General features: G+C 39.7%; 1 protein-coding gene across 1 annotated transcript in view; it reads left to right on the top strand.

Moving 5' to 3' along the window:
* Positions 1–22,721, top strand: part of LOC119775284 (acetylcholinesterase collagenic tail peptide-like) — a 28,214-nt gene that overhangs the window by 4,852 nt on the left and 641 nt on the right. Inside the window, exons 2-14 of the mRNA XM_038273211.1 lie at positions 3,608–3,691; positions 5,668–5,780; positions 5,933–5,974; positions 6,070–6,096; positions 6,170–6,241; positions 8,935–9,000; positions 13,117–13,143; positions 13,220–13,264; positions 13,343–13,378; positions 13,455–13,535; positions 15,042–15,138; positions 19,788–19,897; positions 20,060–20,179. Of these exons, the coding sequence (XP_038129139.1) occupies positions 3,631–3,691; positions 5,668–5,780; positions 5,933–5,974; positions 6,070–6,096; positions 6,170–6,241; positions 8,935–9,000; positions 13,117–13,143; positions 13,220–13,264; positions 13,343–13,378; positions 13,455–13,535; positions 15,042–15,138; positions 19,788–19,897; positions 20,060–20,179 (897 nt within the window). The 5' untranslated portion in view covers positions 3,608–3,630. The remainder of the gene's footprint in view (positions 1–3,607; positions 3,692–5,667; positions 5,781–5,932; positions 5,975–6,069; positions 6,097–6,169; positions 6,242–8,934; positions 9,001–13,116; positions 13,144–13,219; positions 13,265–13,342; positions 13,379–13,454; positions 13,536–15,041; positions 15,139–19,787; positions 19,898–20,059; positions 20,180–22,721) is intronic.

The raw sequence follows: 22,721 nt of genomic DNA, 5'->3' as shown, positions 1-22,721 counted from the left end.
AGCATTAGGCCCTGTACTTTTAACCCTTTATAGGGCAAGTTACCATTTTTGATCACTTGCATACCCCTTACAAATGGAGTCCCCTACCCCCCCATCCCTCAGTGAGCTCTAGAAGCACAAGATCTATATCCAGCCATTCAGCAAAGATCCTGCTACATGGCTGGACATCTGATTTTGGCATTTGACCAATTGGATGAGGCCTTGAATGATATACAGGTGCTGGTCATAAAATTAGAATATCATGAAAAAGTAGATTGATTTCAGTAATTCCATTTAAAAAGTGAAACTTGTATATTATATTCATACATTACATACAAACTCATATATTTCAGATGTTTATTTTGTTTAATTTTGATGATTACAAATGACAACAAATGAAAATCTCAAATTCATCATATCAGAAAATTAGAATATTACTGAAGACCAATAAAAACAAAGGATTTATAGAAATGTTGGCCAACTGAAAAGTATGAACATGAAAAGTATGAGCATGTACAGCACTCAGTATTTAGTTGGGCCTCCTTTGGCCTGTATTACTGCAGCAATGCGGCGTGGCATGGAGTCGATCAGTCTGTGGCACTGCTCAGGTGTTATGATAGCCCAGGTTGCTCTAATAGTGGCTTTTAGCTCTTCTGAATTGTTGGGTCTGGTGTATTGCATCTTCTTCTTCACAATACCCCATAGATTTTCTATGGGGTTAAGGTCAGGAGACTTTGCTGGCCAATTAAGAACAGGGATACCATGGTCCTTCAACCAGGTACTGGTAGCTTTGGCACTATACAGATATATAAAAACAAGAAGGTCTCACTAAAAAATAACCAGAATATATGTTTAGAGTAAAGATTGACTAGTGTTTACACAAGCACACAATTTCAAATCTGCTGAGCTTGCTGTGCAAGAAAATGTAAAATATACATATAAAGAAATATAACAGGAAGTACTGCTAAAACAAACTAAATGTTAAATAATGTAGATATTGGTTTAAAAAATTCTTCAGATTTGGAAATTTGGAAGGAATACATAATTCTGAAATTAATCAACAAATCTGGTTAAAAAAAAAAAATAAATAAAAAATAAAAGTTGCACTTTTTTACTTGAGGAATTTTTTGAATAACTTCATAATTATGAGTTTAACTAGTTGGAGGTAATGCTACACTTCTCTGCTTCCTGTCCTGCTCATAAAAGGTAAACATTATAAACCCACCATTAATTTTCTACACTATTTGGAAAACACAACACAAATGTAATATAACAAAAGTATGTTTAACAACAAACATGTTAGCATCAAGCCATAGCCATGTCTGTTTTAGAGCCTAGCTCTCTTGTTTAATGACCTTCTGCTCCTCCATTAATGAGGGGACCCCACGGGCACGTAAAAAGTTGCCTAATTCTGTCATTTTCCACCAATGTGTCACTGGCCACCTCAAACAACTCACATCTGTGTCAGTGAAGCTTAGTGCTCCACATCTCTGCCTTCATGGTGCCCATCTACATTAAGATCCAAAATTCTGAGAAAAAAAGTCAGAATTCTGAGAAAAAAAAAGTCTTAATTCTGAAAATAAAAGTCAGGATTCTGACTTTTTTCCCGTATTAAACTGAAACAAAATGTAAAAATCACTTAACTTTTTTTTTTTTCCAGTGGCCCTATCCTCTTCCGTAGTCTTGGGCTGATCACTCATCCAATATTTAACTGCTAACTTTCTCTAGACGTTTGCCACGCTAGCCAAAATGTTTTTTTTTATATATATTTTTTTATATCTCATTTCAGTACAATGCCACCACCAACTAAAAGGCTGAAACAGCAGCAGGACTTACTCAGATTTTTTTAAAAGAGAAACGTCAGTGTGAGTAACAGTCACCTAACACAACTTGTGTTGAAATTAGCCCGGTCTGGGCGTGCGTTTTACGAGGATTTTTTATTTTTTGCATGGTTTTGATTCGCCGAAATTGACAGATGTTATACCTGTCGCGCTCCTGATCGTTAGTTAACCACAGGGAGAATTAATTTTAATTCTTAGCAGCGGCGGCCGCATTGGTCGTGCAGCGGACTGCTGCACAACCACTAATTAACCAACTAATTAACTTCTGCATCTTTATTTCCTCAAATAAACTGCTGGCTCCTCTTTTTACACTATAAACAGATTAACACAACATTGAAAACTCTTTAGTTTTCTCTGTTCTGTACTGCAAATTGGAATTAAAGGCGCCATTTCTACCAAAGGTCTGGACAGACTGGCCACCTGTCTAGGGTGGACCCCGCACCAGCACCTCCCGACCCCACTAAGGGACAGGGTGTACAGAAAATGGAAGGATGGATGGATTTCTACCAAAGGTTGATAATGCGTTTTTGAACCAGATGCTTCAAAGCGCCCTGTCCATAATTCTTCAACACACTGTCAGCTCCCTCTGTCAGTCAACCTATATAAATTCATTTTTGGCCATTATTGCAAGTTTGACAAAATAAAACATATCAAACTTTGCACTTATGTGGCCTACTGAATTGTTTTGATTTTCTAGTGTGATGCAGACACTAAATATGCCAAGGGCTGAAGCCCTAGAAAGACATCTCCCTTTGCTTAATAAAAGACTCCAGTTATTTTGTTTGGTGATATGCTCACATCTTATGAACAAATGCATTATGTTAATTTTAAATGCATTATTTTTACAAACACATTTATAAAGGAATAAAGTAAAAGATTAAATAGCCTTTTTTTTTAAGTAGCGTACTTAAGATATGTTTCTGTTGAATATTTACGAATCTCAGATTTCCGACATGTGTCCCCCCCAATTGTAAACATATTCCTACGCCCTTGCCTCTAAGGTTATGTTGGACCAAAGAAAACGTGTTTCTTTCACTCTCAGAGTGTTTTTCATGAATTTCTTATAGAAGCACTTTGGTTATTTTTCTTAATATATTCAGGCAAGTTGCCGTTTCTTGTGGTTACATTGACATACATTTTTGCCATCAAAATATCAAAAATTTTTTTTTTTTAACAAAGGTAATAAAGTCTTGTCCCGGATTCCAATAACACTATAAGTATTTCAATAAGTTCCCTATAAAGGCTTAAACGCAATGTACAAGTTGACCGTAATTTACTGTGAATTCATTTTAAAATAAAACACAGAGTACAATAACTGCAGAGCATAGCTGAACAGTAAGACTGTAAAAACAAACATCATTTAAAATAACGACCAAAGACGTCTCTGATTCTTCAGTATAAAGAATGTAAGAATTCTTATACTTGTTTATACTAAACTACTTGTTGTAAAATACGATATAATACCAGATGAATTCACTTCAACTTTACCTGGAAAGGTTTCTCAGTCATTCTGGTGATAGAAAGAGAGCTAAAAGTTTCTTCAGCTATTGTCACCCATTCCAGGTAGGCAATAAAAAGTTCTACTGGATTCACTTTGTTTTAGTCTTTTTCCTGCTTCGCAAAGGTAGGCAGCAGCTTGACATGAAGCCATGATGGTGATTATTTTACATCCAAGTAGTCTGCAGTTCGGGTATCGGTATCGGGGCCAAAACTAGTATCGGCACAACACTAATAAAAAACCCAGAGCATCTCAGAAAAGTCTTTATTTTGAAATCATTTTCTTCTAGTTGCTGTTCCAGGAAGAAAAGCAATGCTGACTGTTCTGGTTCTGGGATGGACTACATTACTTGGGTTCCCATCTGCAGCATCCAGTAAGTGCTCAGCGCAGACTGTCCCTGTCTGACATCAGGGATTAACCAGAGTAGAAAGATCCCCAAACGCCTCGTCAGCGTAAAACAAAAACATCCTGAGATTTCTGCAGTCTAAATTGGTCAGATAAGATTAAACGCCTCCATATTTAAAGTAAAAGTCTGGTTATATTCAGAATCCAAACTTCTGAAAGTTCTTTAAATCTGAAATGATTCCATCCTGTTCAATAAATGATCAGTGTTTTTAATTCAGAGTAATTTTCATGTGAATGTGCTTTACTGGAGGCATCCATGTTTGTCAAAGAACACTACTGCCACCTACTGGTTAGTGAAGTCACGGTGCGGTATCGGCTGTTGATCAAGTCCCAGTGCTGTATCTGGTGTTTGTCACAATGCGCTATTATCCAAGTCATCTTGAAAACATTCTTCTTCCAAGTGTTGGCTACATATTACGGGTTTTTTCTCTGGCCAGAAGTTCGATGGCAAATCCTCCCTCTTCAAGCTGGCGATCCAACGACTCAACTCAAACTTTATTTATAAAGCACATTTAAAACAACCGGGGTTGACCGAAGTGCTGTACAGGAATCACAGTTAAGGAACATAAGATAACAGCTGAAGGCTAAAATACATAAACACATAGAAATAGAATAAGATAAATGTTTCAATTAAAATACATTTTAAAATAAAATAAAATTTTGCCAAATGTCCACTTAGACATGATTAAAAGCCAGGGAGAAGAGATGTGATTTTAAAGAGGATTTAAAAACCTCTAAGGAGCCTGCTGATCTAATATGCCAAGGCAAGTTATTCCAGAGCCTCGCTGCCATCGATCACCTTTAGTTTTTAGTCTGGTTTTAGGCATCGCCAGTAGCAGCGGATTAGAGGATCTCAGTGTTCTGGCCGGGGCATGAATGTGGAGAAGCTCAGTCAACTACTGGGGGGCTAGACCATTAAGAACTTTAAAACCAAACAATAAAATTTTAAAAACTATCCTAAAAACAACCGGGAGCCAGTGCAGTGAGGCTAGAACAGGTGATATGCGGTCACGTTTACCTGTGCCAGTAAGGAGATGGGCAGCTGCATTTTCTACCAACTGCAGACGGTGTAAAAGTGAGCGGTCCAAGCCAGCATAGAAAGAGTTAAAGTAATCCAATCTTGTATTGATAAAAGCATGGATTATGGTCTCTAGATCTTTTTGTGGCAGGTACCCTTTCACTTTTGATAAAATTCTTAAAAAAGCTATTTTTTACGACCGAACTAACCTGTTGATCAAATTTCAACCTGTCATCAAATATTAAAACCAAGATGTTTTACTGATGATCGAATGTTAGGTGTAAGAGGGCCCAGGAAGTCAGGGGGGAAAAACTGCTGGACTACAACCAAACATTATAATTTCTGTCTTACTTTCATTCAGATTCAGAAAGTTTGAGGCCATCCATGATTTAACATCGTTTAAGCAGTTAGAAAATGACTGGATGGAGTTGTTGGATTTTGAAGTTAAAGAACGACCAACCCGTCCGTGGAGGATCAGGAATCAGAAAGGTGGAATAAGTCTTTTTTTCCACTTTTACCCGATGTATTCCAGCATCCAGCTGCCATGCACGTGGGCATTGTCAGTTTCACTATAGCTCTGGTGAATTTCAATGGTGAAGTCCTCTGGAAATCTTCAATAATTGTTGTTGATTGCAGATGTGTCTAGTAGTTCCCATTGATTTAGCTTGTAAAGCGGGGAGAATGGCGCTAGGCTTAGCGCACCGTGACGTCACTGCTGGAAGATGGCAGGAGGGAGGGGTTACTATATTTGGGCAAAAATGGCCGCTCCCAGACTCAGTGATCGCAACGAAAATTATTATTCTACTTTTTTTTTTACCAATTTAATCTAAATTCATTAAATCACCATGAATTATGTATAAATAATGATCCATTGATGATTCTTTGCTGACCGGACATTTCCTTTAACTTGTTTACAATATTTGCAGGAGTTCCTTTGAACAGAGGCAGCAAGTGGTTGGCTCGGAAATGTGAAGTCTTCATCCCTCCTCCTCTACCTCCTCCTATGTTTCCTCCAATCAAACATAAAGCAGAGCTGATGGTAAGGAGGCCCTTTGGCCCCACTAATGCAAACCGCTCCGTGTTTCCATGGAGTCCTGCTGATAAAACGGCTCAGCTTCTAGTGTTGTTTGGCTGCAAACTCTAAAAAGCATCCAGTCAGTGAAGATGAGCTGATTATCATTACATCTGCAGGTTGATATCACCAAACGCATCACAGGACCCACAGGGGAGAAGGTGAGAAAACATTTGACCTTCTATTTATTACAGAAACGAACCAAAATATTTTTTTCCAACATCACAAACACTTTTATGATGCTTTCTGTTTACAGGGCTGCAGGGGGCCAAGAGGAGCGAGGGTGAAAAGCTGAATGCTTTCTTTTAAAGCTATAAATTAGAGACTATAGCTCCTAAACTCTGCCTGTATTTTAGGGTAAGCCTGGTGTGACGGGTCTGCCAGGAGAACCAGGACCACAAGGTCCACTAGGAAAGCCAGGCCAAAAGGTAAAACCCAGTTTGTAACCTGAAGGTCAAATCTTTATAAGAATAATCAGCTACGAACTCGTTGCTCACATTCTGCCGGTCGAGCCTCCATTTTTATAGTACAGCCAGATCATCCAGTCAGATTGGTTCCACGTTTTCTATCTAAGAAAAACCAGCTGATTGCATCGACTCATTGACTCTTCAGCAATCCCTCACACTAAGCATGCTTGTAGCGACAGTGGAGAGGAAAAACTCCCCTTGAACAGGAAGAAACCTCCAGCAGAACCAGGCTCAGTGTGAGCGGCCATCTGCTGAGGCCGACTGGGGTTCAAGGAGACAGAAGCAGACATAGAAAAAGAGGCATAGATAAAAAAGGCAACTGTCAACCAGCTCCACAGGCGGCCCCGTCCAGGAAACACACAGCCAGGCAGACGAGCTCCGAGCCAGCTCCCATGTCAGAGGATGAAGAGAGCACATCCAGTTAGTCACAGTCAGAGAAACAGGACTACACTGAAAAACAGGCCAAGCTCCAACATCTAGAAACAAAGGTGTTGATGGCAGCAGCACAGCTGATATTTCTCTCCAGGATGGAGTCACAGCCAAACAGGAACAGACCAGATGAAGCTACTATGAGAAAAAGCAGAGGGAGCAAAACGTTAGAGATTGACCTAACAGATTCTGCAGAGTGGGAGAATGGAGATAGAATGAAGCAGAATGATGAAAAAGGGGTCCCTATGTCCTCCAGCAGTCTAAGCCTATAGCAGCAGAACTATAGAGATAGATCAGGATAACCTGAGCTATGGCGCCTTATTTTCTGCTCCGCCCACCTATAAAAATGTATAAAATGACGGACGGGCGGTAGCTCCTACTGCTGAGTCTATATAGATATAAAAATGTAGAAACATCTTATATTTATTAATATCACAGCGATTGATAGGTTAGTTAAAAGTCAAATTAGTCTCTGGATGATATGAAGACGCTTCGAAAGATCACAGGTCATAACGGCTGAGTTCTCTGCTTCTACATTCAGTCTGGTGTTGTAGGCCAGAATATTAGGTACAGGTCAGAAAAAAACACAGAGTACAATAACTGCAGAGCATAAAAGAGCAGTAAGACTGTAAAAATAAACACCAAAATATGACATAAATAGAAATAAAGACCAAAGACCTCTCTGATAGCTCAGTTAAAGGAATGTAAGAACTGCATGCATCTTTAGAGACTTTTCATAGTCGTCAACTTCAAATGGAGGCTTTCTGCTGACTTGGATGTAAAGATGGTGGCAGAGACATTTGTTTGGGTGAGTTGTGTCCCCCCCCACCCCCCCCCCCCCCCCGCCCCAGAATGGAGCGATGATGATGATGATGAAGCATGTATCTTTGGAACCTGGAAAATAAACTCCAACGGCTGCTCTTCAACCCTTTAGTGTGAGACAGCATTAAGACGGTTTTAAGACAAATATTGCACGACTACACATATTACCATGTAAATATAAAAATAGTAAAAGTAAGCATCCAGTTTATATAGTTCATCTGAAGAAAAAAAAACAAGGGTACATTTTTGGGGTGAGTTGCACTTTAAGTGGAAAATAAAATCACAGTTCAAAGCTTTAAATAGATCTATACCGGTTCCTGTATGGAAGCAAATTCTTACCATATTTCACATGAAAAAGCATTTCCAGAAATGCTTTTTCATTTTAAGAATGTGGCTGCATAACTAGACTCATAAATTAAATTAGTAATCAATCATCCTATTTGCATTTTCATTTTCTTCTTTAAGGCTGCACATTTTAAGCCATAATCAAAGAGAAAACACAGCGGACATTGCTTTTCCGTTTTCGTGGTCTGCCAGCAAAGTACTGCCCATAACTCGAAAACGAAAAAGCATTCTGAGCGGCGGGTGCAGCAGAGTGACGTCAGCAGCCGCTCTTCCTCAGGTCCTTGCTGACCGGGCTACCCATCTTGTTCGGTAGGGGGCGCTGTGCATGTCTGCATTGCATTACATTGTAAGCGTGCCGGCGGGAAACTGAGGAGCAGTCTGCATTGCAACAGGTCCGTTAGAAGCAGGCACCTGGCATGCTTACAATGTAATGCAATGCAGACGTGCACAGCGCCCCCTACCGAACAAGATGGGTAGCCCGGTCAGCAACCCGCCGCTCAGAATGCTTTTTCGTTTTCGAGTTATGGGCAGTACTTTGCAGGCAGACCATGAAAACGAAAAAGCAATGTCCGCTGTGTTTTCTCTTTGATTATGGCACAACATGTGCAGCCTTAAAGAAGAAAATGAAAATAGGATGATTGATTACTAATTTCATTTATGAGTCAAACAATGCAGCCACATTCTTAGAATGAAAAAGCATTTCTGAAAATGCTTTTTCATTTTCAAATGTTACATTTCAAATTGAATTTTGGTATGCATTTGCTGGGGTACATTCTGAAAAATAAATCTCAAATGCCTTTTTCTTTTTCATTTTAATTAAGTAAAAGGATGAGCGATGTTAAAGAAGAAAATTTAAATGCAAACAGGATTATTGATTACTAATTTCATTAATGAGTCAAACAATGCAGCCACATTTCTGAAAATGCTTTTTCATTTCAAATATGGTAACGATTCGCTTCCATATTCCTGTCCCTGCTGTCATGTTTATTAATGGAAATATTATTAATTTATTAAGGATAATAATTTTTTTAACTGATATAATTCAATGTGTCCCACAGGGAGAAAAGGGCGAGAGAGGCTGGAGAGGTTTGTATGGAGACATCGGGACTCCAGGCATGATGAAGGTACAGCATGCTACATCTTTTTCAGAGAATCTCATGAATAAAAGCACACAAAAAAATTCCAAATATGTTTACAGATTTTTTGAAAGTTCTCTGTCGGTCATAACTCACTTAAATCTGAAAAAAGATTAACAAAAAGGAGTCCAGGCAGCAAGGAATAATCAATGGATCGTTATATATACCTTAAACTAATGTTTGCAGTGATTCAATGAATTTAGTGTTAATCAGTAAAAAAATAAAAATAACGATTTTCGTAGCAATCACTGAGTCTGGGAGCGGCCATCTTTGTCCAAATATAGTAGCCCCTCCCTCCTGCCATCTTCCAGCAGTGACGTCACGGTGCGGTAAGCCTAGCGCCATTCTCCCCGCTTTCCAAGCTAAATCAATGGGAACTACTAGACACATCTGCAATCAACAACAATTATTGAAGATTTCCAGAGGACTTCACCATTGAATTTCACCAGAGCTATAGTGAAACTGACAATGCCCACGTGCATGGCAGCTGGATGCTGGAATACATCGGGTAAAAGTGAAAAAAAAAGAATTATTCCACCTTTCTGGTACCTGATCCTCCACGGACGGGTGGGTCGTTGGATCGCCAACTTGAAGAGGGAGGATTTGCCATCGAACTTCTGGCCAGAGAAAAAACCCGTAATATGTAGCCAACATTTGAAGAAGAATGTTTTCAAGATGACTTGGATAATAGCGCGTTGTGACAAACACCAGATACAGCACTGGGACATGATCAACAGCCGATACCGCACCGTGACGTCACTAACCAGTAGGTGGCAGTAGTGTTCTTTGACAAACATGGATGCCTCCAGTAAAGCACATTCACATGAAAATTACCCTGAATTAAAAACACTGATCATTTATTGAACAGTATGGAATAATTTCATATTTAAAGTACTTTCAGAAGTTTGAATTCTGAATATGAGCGGTCTTTTTTTCCATCAGCTGATGGAGGCCAGTCTGTAGAAAAAATCTGATTCCTCTTTATTAACCATAAAAACTGATAACTGAAACCAGTAATTGTCCTAAGTATATTTAATAATGCTTTGCATCATTTGCAATCTGCAGTTCAGAAACTGATGGTCAGTCATTTTCCTCCTGGATTTCCTGCTGAGGAGCAGATTTCAGGGTTAAATTCTAAAGGAATCCTCCAGGCCCCAAAGCAGAACCAGATCATTACACCTCCACCTCTTTACTAACGCTCTGTTTGCTGAAATGTTGTCCAACAGGATGAACCGATTCGAATTGGTTCCAGTTTTTGTTTCCTCAGTGTTCATGTTTTCAAAAGAAGTGTTTTGCATCATGATGCGTTTTTGGACGAATGTGTCACAAACCTTAGTGTTATTTTTGATCAGCAGGGTTTTTTGTGCCTCTAATGGATGCTATTATTTTCTCAGTCTCAGTTTTATTTCTGAATCATAAACACTGAGCTCAGGATGACAATCTTTCCCACCAGTCAATCAGATTATACAGTTTCTATGGAATTAGAATACAACGGCTGTGTAAACGTGCAGTTCTGCTCTCCTCATTTATAATAACTTGATCCTGTGAAGTAATTGTCGGCTGCGATAAGCTACCCCTCCAGGTCCCATTTAATGTAGATCCTGATGACTCAGATCAGATTAGTTTGATTAAACATGGCACATTTATAGTCCCATCAGCCGTTTATTCTAAACAGAACTCTTAAAGGAAAAGTCTGGTCAAATTCAGAATTCAAACTTCTGAAAGTTCTTCAAATATGAAATTATTCCATCCTGACAATAAATGATCAGTGTTTTTAATTCAGAGTAATTTTCATGTGAATGCGCTTTACTGGAGGCATCCATGTTTGTCAAAGAACACTACTGCCACCTACTGGTTTGTGACGTCACGGTGCGGTATCGGCTGTTGATCAAGTCCCAGTGCTCTATCTGGTGTTTGTCACAACGCGCTATTATCCAAGTCATCTTGAAAACATTCTTCTTCCAAATGTTGGCTACATATTACGTGTTTTTTCTCTGACCAGAAGTTCGATGGCAAATCCTCCCTCTTCAAGTTGGCGATCCAACGACCCACCCGTCCGTGGAGGATCAGGTACCAGAAAGGTGGAATAATTCTTTTTTTTTCACTTTTACCCGATGTATTCCAGCATCCAGCTGCCATGCACGTGGGCATTGTCAGTTTCACTATAGCTCTGGTGAATTTCAATGGTGAAGTCCTCTGGAAATCTTCAATAATTGTTGTTGATTGCAGATGTGTCTAGTAGTTCCCATTGATTTTGCTTGTAAAGCGGAGAGAATGGCGCTAGGCTTACCGCACCGTGACGTCACTGCTGGAAGATGGCAGGAGGGAGGGGCTACTATATTTGGGCAAAAATGGCAGAAGTACGACAAAAACCTGACTAAATCGGGAAATAAAAAAGCGTGACTGACTGTAAGTAGACAGAGGCAAATAGCCTTGTGAGACCATCCTGATCTCGCAAGCTTTCAAGGTTTCACTCGCAGATCAGTCTGGAGACTCTCCGTTGAAGAAAATTTGGAGCCGTTCACCAAACGAACGTCCAATCAGCGTTGGCTTTGAGGCGGGTTGAGGTGTGACGCAACGAGAAGCGCGACAGTTCAGTCTAAAGAACATGGCGGCTTCAGCCGATGAAACTAGCGTTAGCGTGGCTATCGAGCAAGTTTTATCGGAATTACAGAGTATTTCTTCACTGAAAGAAGAGCAAAACACTGCTCTGGAGGCTTTTCTCAGAGGAAAAGATGTTTTTGCTCTTCTCCCGACTGGTTTCGGCAGGAGTAGCCTGGCTGTTAGTACGTCATATGCTTCGTTGATCTGATTGGTTTATTTGGCCCGTCTATCACCAACATAGGCCAATCAGCTAACCAGTATTTTCGCCCCTTCCCAAAATTACTTCTACAGATGAATATGCGGAGCAAATCCATCTGGCGGAGTCAGGTTAGGAGGCAAAGGCAAGGCAAATTTATTTGTATAGCACAATTCAGTACAAAGACAATGCAAAGGGCTTTACATGATTCAAATACAGGAAGATAAAACAGAATCAAAGCAAATAATAAAATAAAAATGCAGAAACAAAAAAAGAATATTAAAAACAGTTGGACTAAAGAAAATATGTTTTAGTTGAACTGTTTAACTAGAACAGTGGAAGGCAATCCTAAACAAATGTGTTTTTAGTCTTGATTTAAAGGAACTCAGGCTTTCCGCACTTTTACAGTTTTCTGGAAGTTTGTTCCAGATAAGTGGAGCATAGGAACTAAATGCTGCTTCTCCATGTTTAGTTCTGGTTCTAGGTATGCAGAGCAGGCTGGAGCCAGAAGACCTGAGTGGTCTGGAGGGTTGATACACTGATAGCAAGTCTGTGATGTATTTAGGTGCTAAACCATTCAGAGATTTATAGACTAACAGAAGTATTTTAAAGTCTATTCTCTGAGATACAGGGAGCCAGTGTAAGGACTTTAGAACCAGGGTGATGTTCTCTACTTTCTTAGTCTTAGTGAGGACACGGGCAGAGGAAACTCTTTGTAATGTGTATTACTATGGGTATGCTGGACTGATGGGGTATGCTCATCCGACAGAGCACCACTCCCAGACTCAGTGGTCATGATGAAAATTATTTTTATTTTTTTACTGATTAACACTAAATTCATTCAATCACCTCGAGCATAATAGTTTTAGGTAAAGACAATGATCCATTGATCATTCCTTGCTGACCGGACGTCTCTAATTTAGGACGGCCTGAAACTCCTGGGAACTTTCCATGTTTTTCCTCCAGCATTTATTTGAAGACAATCTGAGCAACTTCAAACATTTTCACAGGATTAGGAATTTCCTTGTGTAAATAATGTCGCAGCACCAGAATCCGAACTTCTCTGGCGCTTCAGAGAAGGGGCGCCGTCTTTCTTTAAACTCCAGGTTTATTTTATGGTGGAGGCGGCAAACCTTGGATTCATGTCACCTTTAACCCTTTATAGAGCACTCAGTGAAATACTTAGAAAATCTAAATTTCAAAGGGGGGTGATCAACCTGTTAACTTGTCCTATAAAGGGTTAAAAGTCTTCAGCCATTCCATCCAGGGGCCCACAGCAGTGAATCTGTCTTATGTTGTTCCAGGGTATTAAAGGGACTCCAGGATTCAGGGTGAGTAGCACATTTCCCTCCTTTTATCCCGTAGCTGCGTCTCTTTCATCAGCTGGATTTATTCTCTGCCCTTTAGGGAGAAAATGGCCTGAAAGGACACCGAGGCCTCAGAGGAGAGAAGGTCAGGAACTCTCCTCTCCTTCCTTTGTCGGTTGCTGATAATAACCGGCAGCACTGATCCGTATCGGTGTCTCCACAGGGCGAGCGAGGAATCCCTGGGATGGCAGGAGACGGGGTAAAACACAGAGTGTCAGGTAAATATCCCAGCGGTGGATGGTAGAGACGCTGCGGCAGATTTTTTGCTCTCTCAGGGAGACCAGGGACAGAAGGGGGAGCGAGGTCTGATGGGGGAGCCGGGAGCCAGAGGAGAGCCGGGAGCCAGAGGAAAGATGGTAGGTCTATGCAGATGGAACGCATCCCTGCACTCACTGTTAGATGATAGATGAAATAACATTTAAGGGAAACACTATTTTATATACTAGTTTGGAGTATAAGCAACTGGACGTGAAGTTTTCTAGAAGACGTTCCATCCAAGAGGCTTCATCAGTTCTAACTAGTGGTGGGGGGCAAGGAGATTAATGTACTGGAGGTGGAACAAAGAATTAGGAGGGAACCAAAGGTGGCTCTGATCCCTCCTGCTGTATTGGCCATGGAGGTCACCTGGGGGTGTTAATGGTCGTTAGGGGTTTCCGATAGATCGTTAACTCCCTCCTCAGAGTGGGTTTGGTTACATCCCTCATTGAAGTGAGTCAGGTGGGGGCAGGACAGAGGTGAATCTTCTGGGTATTGCTTGTAAAAGTGCTTTTGTAAGTAGTTGAAAGGTTATGTCTAAGACCCCCTCCTCTGTTAATAGATGTTTTTTTCCAGGTTACCAGAGATGGCTTCCTTAACCCCTCTCTCAAATCATCCGTCTTCCTGGGCCAGAATATTTTAAAGTTGCCTTTTCTATGTCTGCTTCTGTCTCCTTGAACCCCAGTGGGCCTCAGCAGATGGCCGCTCACACTGAGCCTGGTTCTGCTGGAGGTTTCTTCCTGTTCAAAGAGAGTTTTTCCTCTCCACTGTCGCTACAAGCATGCTTAGTGTGAGGGATTGCGGAAGAGTCAATGAGTCGATGCAATCAACTGGTTTTCCTTAGATAGAAAACTTTGAATCAATCTGACTGGATGATCTGATGAACTGGAAAGTGACCTGAGATGATATGATGTGAATTGGAGCTATAGAAATAAACTGAATTGAATTGAATCTGGATGTTGTTGTCCTGAAACGAGTGTCCTTTAGCTTTCAGCTGTAGGTGAGCGGTTGAGTCCTGTCCTGAGGAGTCCCCCCTCCTGTACTGAGCCTTGCGCCTGTTAGCGGTTGCTTGATCACTCCAATGTGCAGCTCTGCGCACTCTTCACTACGCTGAATGGCATAAGCCACATTGTCGGCCTTGTTTCCAGGGGTCTTATCTTTGGGGTGAATCGGTTTTTGTCTTTGGGTGCTGCTGGGGTTGAAGTGCACTGGGTTCCAGTGCTGAGTTGGATGAGAGGAGAAACATCGTCTAGAAAACGTCATGTCCGGTTCCCTAGACTGATCTTTTTTAAGCTTGACCATGACCTGGATGACTGAGAATCTTCATAGATATTCATTTAGAAAACTAGTCATAGGAAACATGCAACTCAAATAAATTACTATTACTAAATCTGGATCAGTTTTCATCCCCTAAAATAATACTGCAAAAAACTGAGAATCCCTAAAAAATATGCATATACTGAATTAACTATAAATTATTCTTCTTTAATCATATTAATACATTTTCTGATTTTGAATTTGATTGTTTAATTTATCCTTCTAAATGCGTTGTTTATTATTTAATGTTGCATATAATATTTGACTGTAATTATTTCCTTTTTCTTTAGGGGTTAAAAGGTTCTAATGGAGCCGTAGGGGAACCTGGACATCCTGGATTGGCAGGACTGCCAGGCGTCCCTGGAGAGCCGGGTCTACCTGGACAAGGTTTGTTTAGAAGGGGAGATTTAATGAACCAGCTACGATTCCTTTACTGGAAATATTCAGCCTCCATACAAAAACTGATTTAAAAACCAGTGAACAAAAATCTTTATTTTGAGGAGGTAAATAAGGTTCTCTGCAAAAGGAAATAGTTTTTTTCTCCTAAAAAGAGAGAATTGGATATTATGCACTTAAATTATTTCTTTTTTTATTCTTTTTCTTTAAAAAAAATCTTATTTCTGTTAGGTTTCTGTTTCTGTTATGTTTTTCTTTTGATATTCAGTTCTGCTTTGCTCTTTGTTTTATAGGTTTTTATGGTTTAATTCTTATTTTGTTGTGTTTCTTGGGTTTTTTCTCAGTTTTGGTTCTGTTATATTTTCTTTTTAGTGTTCAGTCTTGCTTTACTAATTGTTTTCTAGTTTTAGTGGTTTTATTTTTATTTTGCTGTGTTCTCTGGTTTATTCTTAGTTACTGTTTCAGTCTTGGCTCTGTTTTGTTTTTCTTTTGAGGTTTCAGTTTTACTTTGCTCCATGTTTTATTTTCTTAGTGGTCTGATTCTTACTTTTGTTGTTTCAGCTTTCTAGGTTTTGTATTTGTTCCCCTCTGCTGCCCTCTTGTGGTCTCCTTTTTCCTGTGCTCTTTTCCTCTCCTGCCCTGTGCTCACCTGTTCCCAATCTGCTCATTAGTCTTCTCTTTGTCTCAGTCTCCTTTAAATGCTCTCCCTCTTCAGTTCTTGTTTGCTGGGTCCTTGTCTAACTTCCTCCAACTCCGTCTCTGAGCCTTCCTCTTCTATATTGAATCCCCCCTGATGTCTCCATGGTTTCTGGTTTGTTTTTCACTTTGTTTTCATGTTTTGGGATTTTGGATATTTGGACTCCTGGTTTTCAGTTTGTTTGGACTTAGTTTTTTGTGTTTGGATTTTTGTGTTTCCTGCCTCTGTTTTCTGTTAACCTTTAATTAAACCCACAAGAAAATCACCTCTGCCTCCCTGCTTCTGCATTTTGGGTCATCTATCCACTACCAAATCATGACAATTTCCATGGATATTTGTCCAAATTATCTGCTTGAATTTAAAGAAATACACTAATTTTAAGTGATCATTGCCAACAGTTCCAACAGTTCTGTATGAGAACGTTTCAGGTTCCCAAACTCCAGACCTCACTGAAAATCGGAAAATTCTTTTCGTTTTTTTGCGACTTTAAAGTTTCCTAATGGACTGCAGCAGCGATCTTATCCCAGAAATCAGCATTGACATCTGAACGGTTCAGGTTTGAAGCAATGCTGAGAAATCTCTGCACTATAGCAGAGAAAAGTTTTTGTGTGTATGAGTGTCCCTATATATAAATATATAGATGATATAGCAGTAGATAAAGTCCTATAACTACTTATAGTGGGAAAAAAGTATTCAACTATTCACTCTAGTTAAATAAACGATGGATTTCACTCAGTAGGAACTCTATTTAATTTAATTTTAACTTTGCAAAGAGAGAACAGTTCATCATACGGCATGGTATTATTGCAGTGTAATCAGCCCTGTTCTGATCTGGACCGCGTTTGTTCCCCCTTACTCACAATAATGGAAAGTCAAAACAATAAACTGACAATTAATTGTTTAAATTACAGTTAAACAGTAACATCTTATGGAAAAACCTTGAGAAAGAATCTTTCTAGTTATGGGAAGAAGTCTGTCTTGTCTATAAACACCCTCACTCAGGTATTGTGTGGCTTTGCAGGTGAAACTGACTGAGTGAAAAACTTTTATAGTGAGTAAATAGCATAAATCAATATATGAAATAAGAGAAATCTAAATTTCCCGACCACACTACTACATTCATAAACCCCTTAAGATTGTTAACATCAACATTTACCATAAACATCTGTTGAATGTCAGTCGCTCATTTAAATCCACCTATTCTGAATAATATTAATGCAGTCTTCAGTTTGACCAAATCTTTTCTCTTCTAGATTGTAAAAATATCGTATTTGTTTTCTCCAAGCAGACGGTGAGGATTCTCTATTCTCTACCTCTGTTCTCTAATCATACAGGCATCATCTTTGCTTCCACCCTCAGCTCTAATCACTGGTCTGGAGAGAGCAGAGGCAGCTGTAGCAGAGTAGGGATGTTCAAGTAGGGATACAGGCCTGCATCTAAAATCTGTATCCCATCAGTTGATAATAGATGGTTCAGTTGTTCTCATTCCTGTTCTTGTTGTTGACTTTCATCCTTCACTCCGTTAAGTCTTTTCTAATGTCCCGCATTACAACATGAGGAGGAAAAGTCTCTAAGATTAATGCTGATACGCTAGCAGGTCGATACCAGAATCCGTAAAAATTCCACGCTGGACGCTCAGTATTAATACGAAAGAATAAAGTTTTATCTCATAGAAGAAATGTCTGTATTTGGAGCAGGGCCAGCCGGAGGCATAAGCAAACTTAGCAACTGCTTGCAAGCAGGGGGGCAGGGGCCCAAAAAAGATTGACCAGGGCTATTGATCAAACTATGAAAACTGCTTTTGAGCTTCTCACATACCTCTCACAAAATGAGATGTTTGAGCTTTACCCAAATCTTTGGGTCGCTCTAGGGATTGCCTGCACTCTGCCTGTGACTGTTGCCTCCGCTCAGCTTTTCATAGCTCAAATTGATAAAAACACACTTGAGATCATCAATGGCCCTGGAAAGACTAAGTGGAGTCGCAGTCATTAGTATTAATGACAAAGTTGGCCAAGCAATACCATACAATGATTCAATTCAGTTTATTTCTATAGCGCCAATTTACAACACTTGTAATCTCAATGCATTTTACAGTTCAACCAGATCATCCAGTCAGATTGATTCAAAGTTTTCTATCTAAGGAAAACCAGCTGATTGCATCGACTCATTGGCTGTTTCTCATTATGTGTACTTGTGCGTTCTCACGTACTCGTGCCGTCGTGAAACGTCATCATCCTCAGCCCTAGCACTGTTCCAATTCAAAAGAACAGCAGACCGAGAACGAACAAAGTCCCCGGATGTTGTTCTCACACTTTACCCAGCATGCATCAGAGCAGACTTGTCTGTTCTTGAGATTGACAGCTGTCCCAGCATGCACTGCGGCAGCAGCAGCTTCCAGGTTAGCGCTCACAGAGCTCAGAGGATTAAGTTAAAAGTTCTCTTTTCGGTTGCTGTTGTTCAATAAAAGTACATTTTAAGATCATTTGAGGCGAGAAAATTATACTTTAAAGCGTCACGATACGGCCCATTCACTGATGAAAACATTTCCGAAGTTGAGGGGACCGTGGCAACCAGCGGAGCTCTGGGGCTAACAGCAGCCAGGGCTAACGAGTTAACGAGTGGCAAGTTTTTTGGTTTATTTAACAAGATGTTAATTTGATTTGTGTTTATCTGACTGTGTTCATTATTATTCCCCGACTAAATGAAAAAAGTCATTATCTAGCAACTATTAATAACAGGAGGTGAAATGCAGCTCCAGACGAGCAGAGCGTGTGGTGATGTCATCAGTACGCCTCTGATCCAATTGACCCAGATTTATGCGTGCTCCCGTTCTCCCAGAGTCCGAGTGCGTACTCGCGTCCTTGTGAATTGAGAAACTTCTATTGACTCTTCAGCAATCCCTCACACTAAGCAGGCTTGTAGCGACAGTGGAGAGGAAATACTCCCTTTGAACAGGATGTCATCGGTGACTTTGCCTCCAGAAAAGCAAGGAAAGAACGATTTTCAGGTCATTGTTGTACATTTGTCAGGGATGAACCTTTGCTCTTCTTATGTTTGCTTTCATTATTTAAGTATCTTTTTTTGTAACATCCTACTTTTTGATTATATTCATGTTTTTCTAATTTGATTTTATTTAAAAGATTGCACATTTGCAAATAATTTGATATGTTTTGTGACGCTTTGTATTCTGAAGTTTTAATAAAAGAGTAATTTAATTATTTATAGTTAATTCATTTTGTATTAATACATAACCTAACAATAATGTTCTAGCTTAGGTGATTCTGCTTGGTGGGAGGGGGCCCACAAATAAAAATCTGCTTAGGGCCCCAAGAGGCTAAGGCCGGCACTGATTTGGAGACATGAGTTTTCTCCAAGCCTTTGTTGGAAACATGTTTGGGTTGTTTTTTTGTTTTTGTTTTTTTAAGATATTTCGTATTAGTTGGATTAAATTCAATTCTATTCAGTTTATTTCTATAGCGCCAATTCACATCATGTCATCTCAGGTCACTTTCCAGTTCACCAGATCATCCAGTAAGATTGATTAAAACTTATCTAAGGAAAACCAGCTGATTGCATCGACTCATTGACTCTTCAGCAATCCCTCACACTAAGCATGCTTGTAGCGACAGTGGAGAGGAAAAACTCCTGTTTAACAGGAAGAAACCTCCAGCAGAACCATTCCAGTTACTTCTGTATAACTTCAAAATGCAGCTTCTAAGACCATGTGATATTTAAAGCTTTCAGGGAGCCTCTGATTATCTGCTCAGAGATAGACCACCTGCTGTGGACCCTGCAGGCTGATCCACTGAGGGCTATTCATCAGCAGGGGGGAACCTGGAGACTGACACCTCTGGGAACCAGACAGGATATATTTGTTGTTTTTAGGCTGTTCAACTTTGAGTCCATCTGTGGAGAGTAATGGTGTGACTGTGTGTTTTTCCAGTGTACGTCCTGCCAGGCCTGCAGGGAGACTCGGGCAGCAGAGGACCCTCAGCCCCCTGCTCCTGCCCCCAGGTTCAGCCTTCCCAGAGACAGATGGATAACGTCCTGACGGTCAGTCGCTCACAGTGCCAATCTGTGCTGTAATGTTCTACAAAGCTAGGTCAACCATTCGGCATGTAATATAGAGCCACAGTCCTCTGTTTTCACCTCACAAGCTGCCTGTCTGTTTTAACCGTTTGAGGATGAAAGACTCGCTCTTCCATCTCTCTTCAGGTGTTTGTCGCAGACAGGGAGAAAGAGATGAGATGGCTGAGGGCGGAGAATGTGATGGTGCTGCGGACGGACAGAAGAGCGCTCTACATCTACACTGATTCTCAGTGGATGAACGTTCTGGTAACCACTGCCAGAGAGGCTGTCCAGCGACTCAGAGTTTTATTAGAATAGGATCTGCATATTGTTATTTAAAATTCATGCTGTCAGCTGGATTCCAAACCCAAAACACGTTGCGCCTTCTTTGAAGCTCTGCTCTGCTTGTGCAAAGAGGTTCACACCTTTTTAAAGGCCCACATTAGAATAAATAAAAATCTAGATAAGTAATTTTTTCTCAAAAAAAGTGCAATTGTTCTTGAATTATGATTGTAAAAGAGACATTTTGCCAATAGAGCAAGACAATATACATTTAAAATCAGAAAAGACAATTACATTGTCTTATTTCAAATGCATTTTATCTAAATATCTTGTTTTAAGAGTAAAAATACCCATTACATTGGCCAACCATCTCGTTTACCTACTCAAATTAAATCAAATCATTTTTACTTATTTCTAGATTTTCTTTCCAGTTCAGAAACCTTCTGCAAATCAGAACATTTCCTTAAATACACCACAAAAAATTTAAATCTCAATAAGTATTTTTTTTTTCTTAAAATAATGGCATTTGTTCTTGAATTCAGGAGGTAAGTGAGACACTTTGCCAATGGAACAAGACAATTTACATTTAAAATAAGAAAAAACTGTTGCATTGTTTTATTTCAAGTGCATATTATCTAATTGTCTTATTTTAAGAGTAAAAATACTGATTCCATTGGCAAATCATCTTATTTACCTCCTCAAATTAAGGGTAAATATACTTAATTTAAGAAATGTTTACTCTTGTTTAGATTGTTTTTGCAGTGTAAGTCTGTTAGGGTTGATGCACAGCACCAACTTCTTCTCTTCAGCTGCAGCTGATGCCTTTTGGGTTAACAGGATCATTTCCTGTGGAGGTGGTCATACAGATGGAGATCAGTGCTGCGAGTCTCACTTTAAAATCCTTTGGGGACCAAATGGGATCAAACTCCTTTTTATCATCCTTTCTCCACAAATACCATCAGTTTAGGGCATGGATGTAATTTTGGGGGGGCATGGGGGGGACATGTCCCCTGAACTTTTTCAAACATGCATTTTGGTCCCCGGGACGTTTTACTGTCCAAAAACAATGACAGACATTAGTCGAGCACTATGACCAAAAGGAAAACTGTAACTCAACCTGAACCACTGATCTCTATTTATCCACAGGATTGCTGATTGCCCGTTGGTAGTACGGCGTTGAAGTGAAGCCACTGGCCGCCATATTGGTACTCCCTTGATAGACCGGTCGGAATGTAAACAATCTGTACATTACAGCATTGGACAATGAAGATGTTCTCATTTTTAGGGGGACTTAAGACTTTTATAAATAAAGATAAATTCATCGCTGTAGTTATAAAGGCTGACCATAAGCAGCCTTTATAACTACTTTTATTTATTTTTATATATCAGTGGGGCTGAAACCTCACAGTCGACAGCGGCCACCTTCACCTTTCTTCCAGGTTATGTGTTAGGGAGGATGATGATGATGATGATGATGCAAGAGGGAATAAAATTAGGTCTATTTCTCTGAAGAAGCTCTGCTGGCAAACCAACCTTTTTGTGTTTTTTTATTTACATTTTATGAACCATAAGCTGTAATATTTTCTTTAATCAAAGGCATTTAACCTCTTACACCCTCAGGGGGTATAAATAAATTTCTGCCTGACAAAAACACACAAAAGTAAATCACTTATAGCCTCACAGCTATTAGATTTAAGAAGAAACTTTTGGTACCTCTGTAAAGGTAAGATGTCATAGAATGGTTTTCTGGTGTCAGCACCATTGTAGCTTTGACCCTGCCTGAAATATTAGGGACAAAATACAAAATATTTTGTATTTTTTGAACCTCGCCAAAATTTTCTTTGAAATAAACATTGCAAAACACTACCAAAATATTATTTATAGCACAAAAAAGTAGTACAGACTTTTAAATCTAAATGTTGTGTAAAGATATACCAAATTTGGACTCAATCAGATGAATCATATTTATTTTAGAATGGTATTAGTGAGAAATCTCTTAGGCGGAGAGGCCATTTTGGCACATTTATCCAAAAATGTCACCAAACTGTGCCAAATGTGTTTTTTACATCAATACTGGGGGTTTGTTAAAATTACGAGATCATGTAGCAGCTGGACCCACCGGTGGGTCCGTAGGGTTCTAGGGGTTAATAAAAATTAAAATCTTCATTCATTACAAAATTATTCTGAGCATTTCTGTAAAAAACAATGCCGTGAGCGTTTCTACTGTCAGTAGTTTAAACAAAGACATTGACTTTGCTGGAATGAAGCAGACGACGGCGCACAGAGCGATCATTCCTGCCATCTGTTTGCAGTGCTGTGGGCTTTTTTCACCGCCTTTGGGATGTGCAAAATATCAACTCTACCATCCTAAGTTCTCACTGGAAAAAGGATCTAGAAATAAGTAAATATTTCTTAAATTAAGTGTATTTACCCTTGATTTGATTAGGTACATGAGATAGTTTTCCAGTAGAATCAGTATTTTTACTCTTAAAGTAAGATAATTTGATAATATGCACTTGAAATAAGA

Source organism: Cyprinodon tularosa, unplaced genomic scaffold (genome assembly GCF_016077235.1).
Source record: "Cyprinodon tularosa strain WSP-4 unplaced genomic scaffold, ASM1607723v1 ctg860, whole genome shotgun sequence".
Lineage (NCBI taxonomy): Eukaryota > Metazoa > Chordata > Actinopteri > Cyprinodontiformes > Cyprinodontidae > Cyprinodon > Cyprinodon tularosa.
This window is presented reverse-complemented; position numbering and strand designations above follow the sequence as displayed.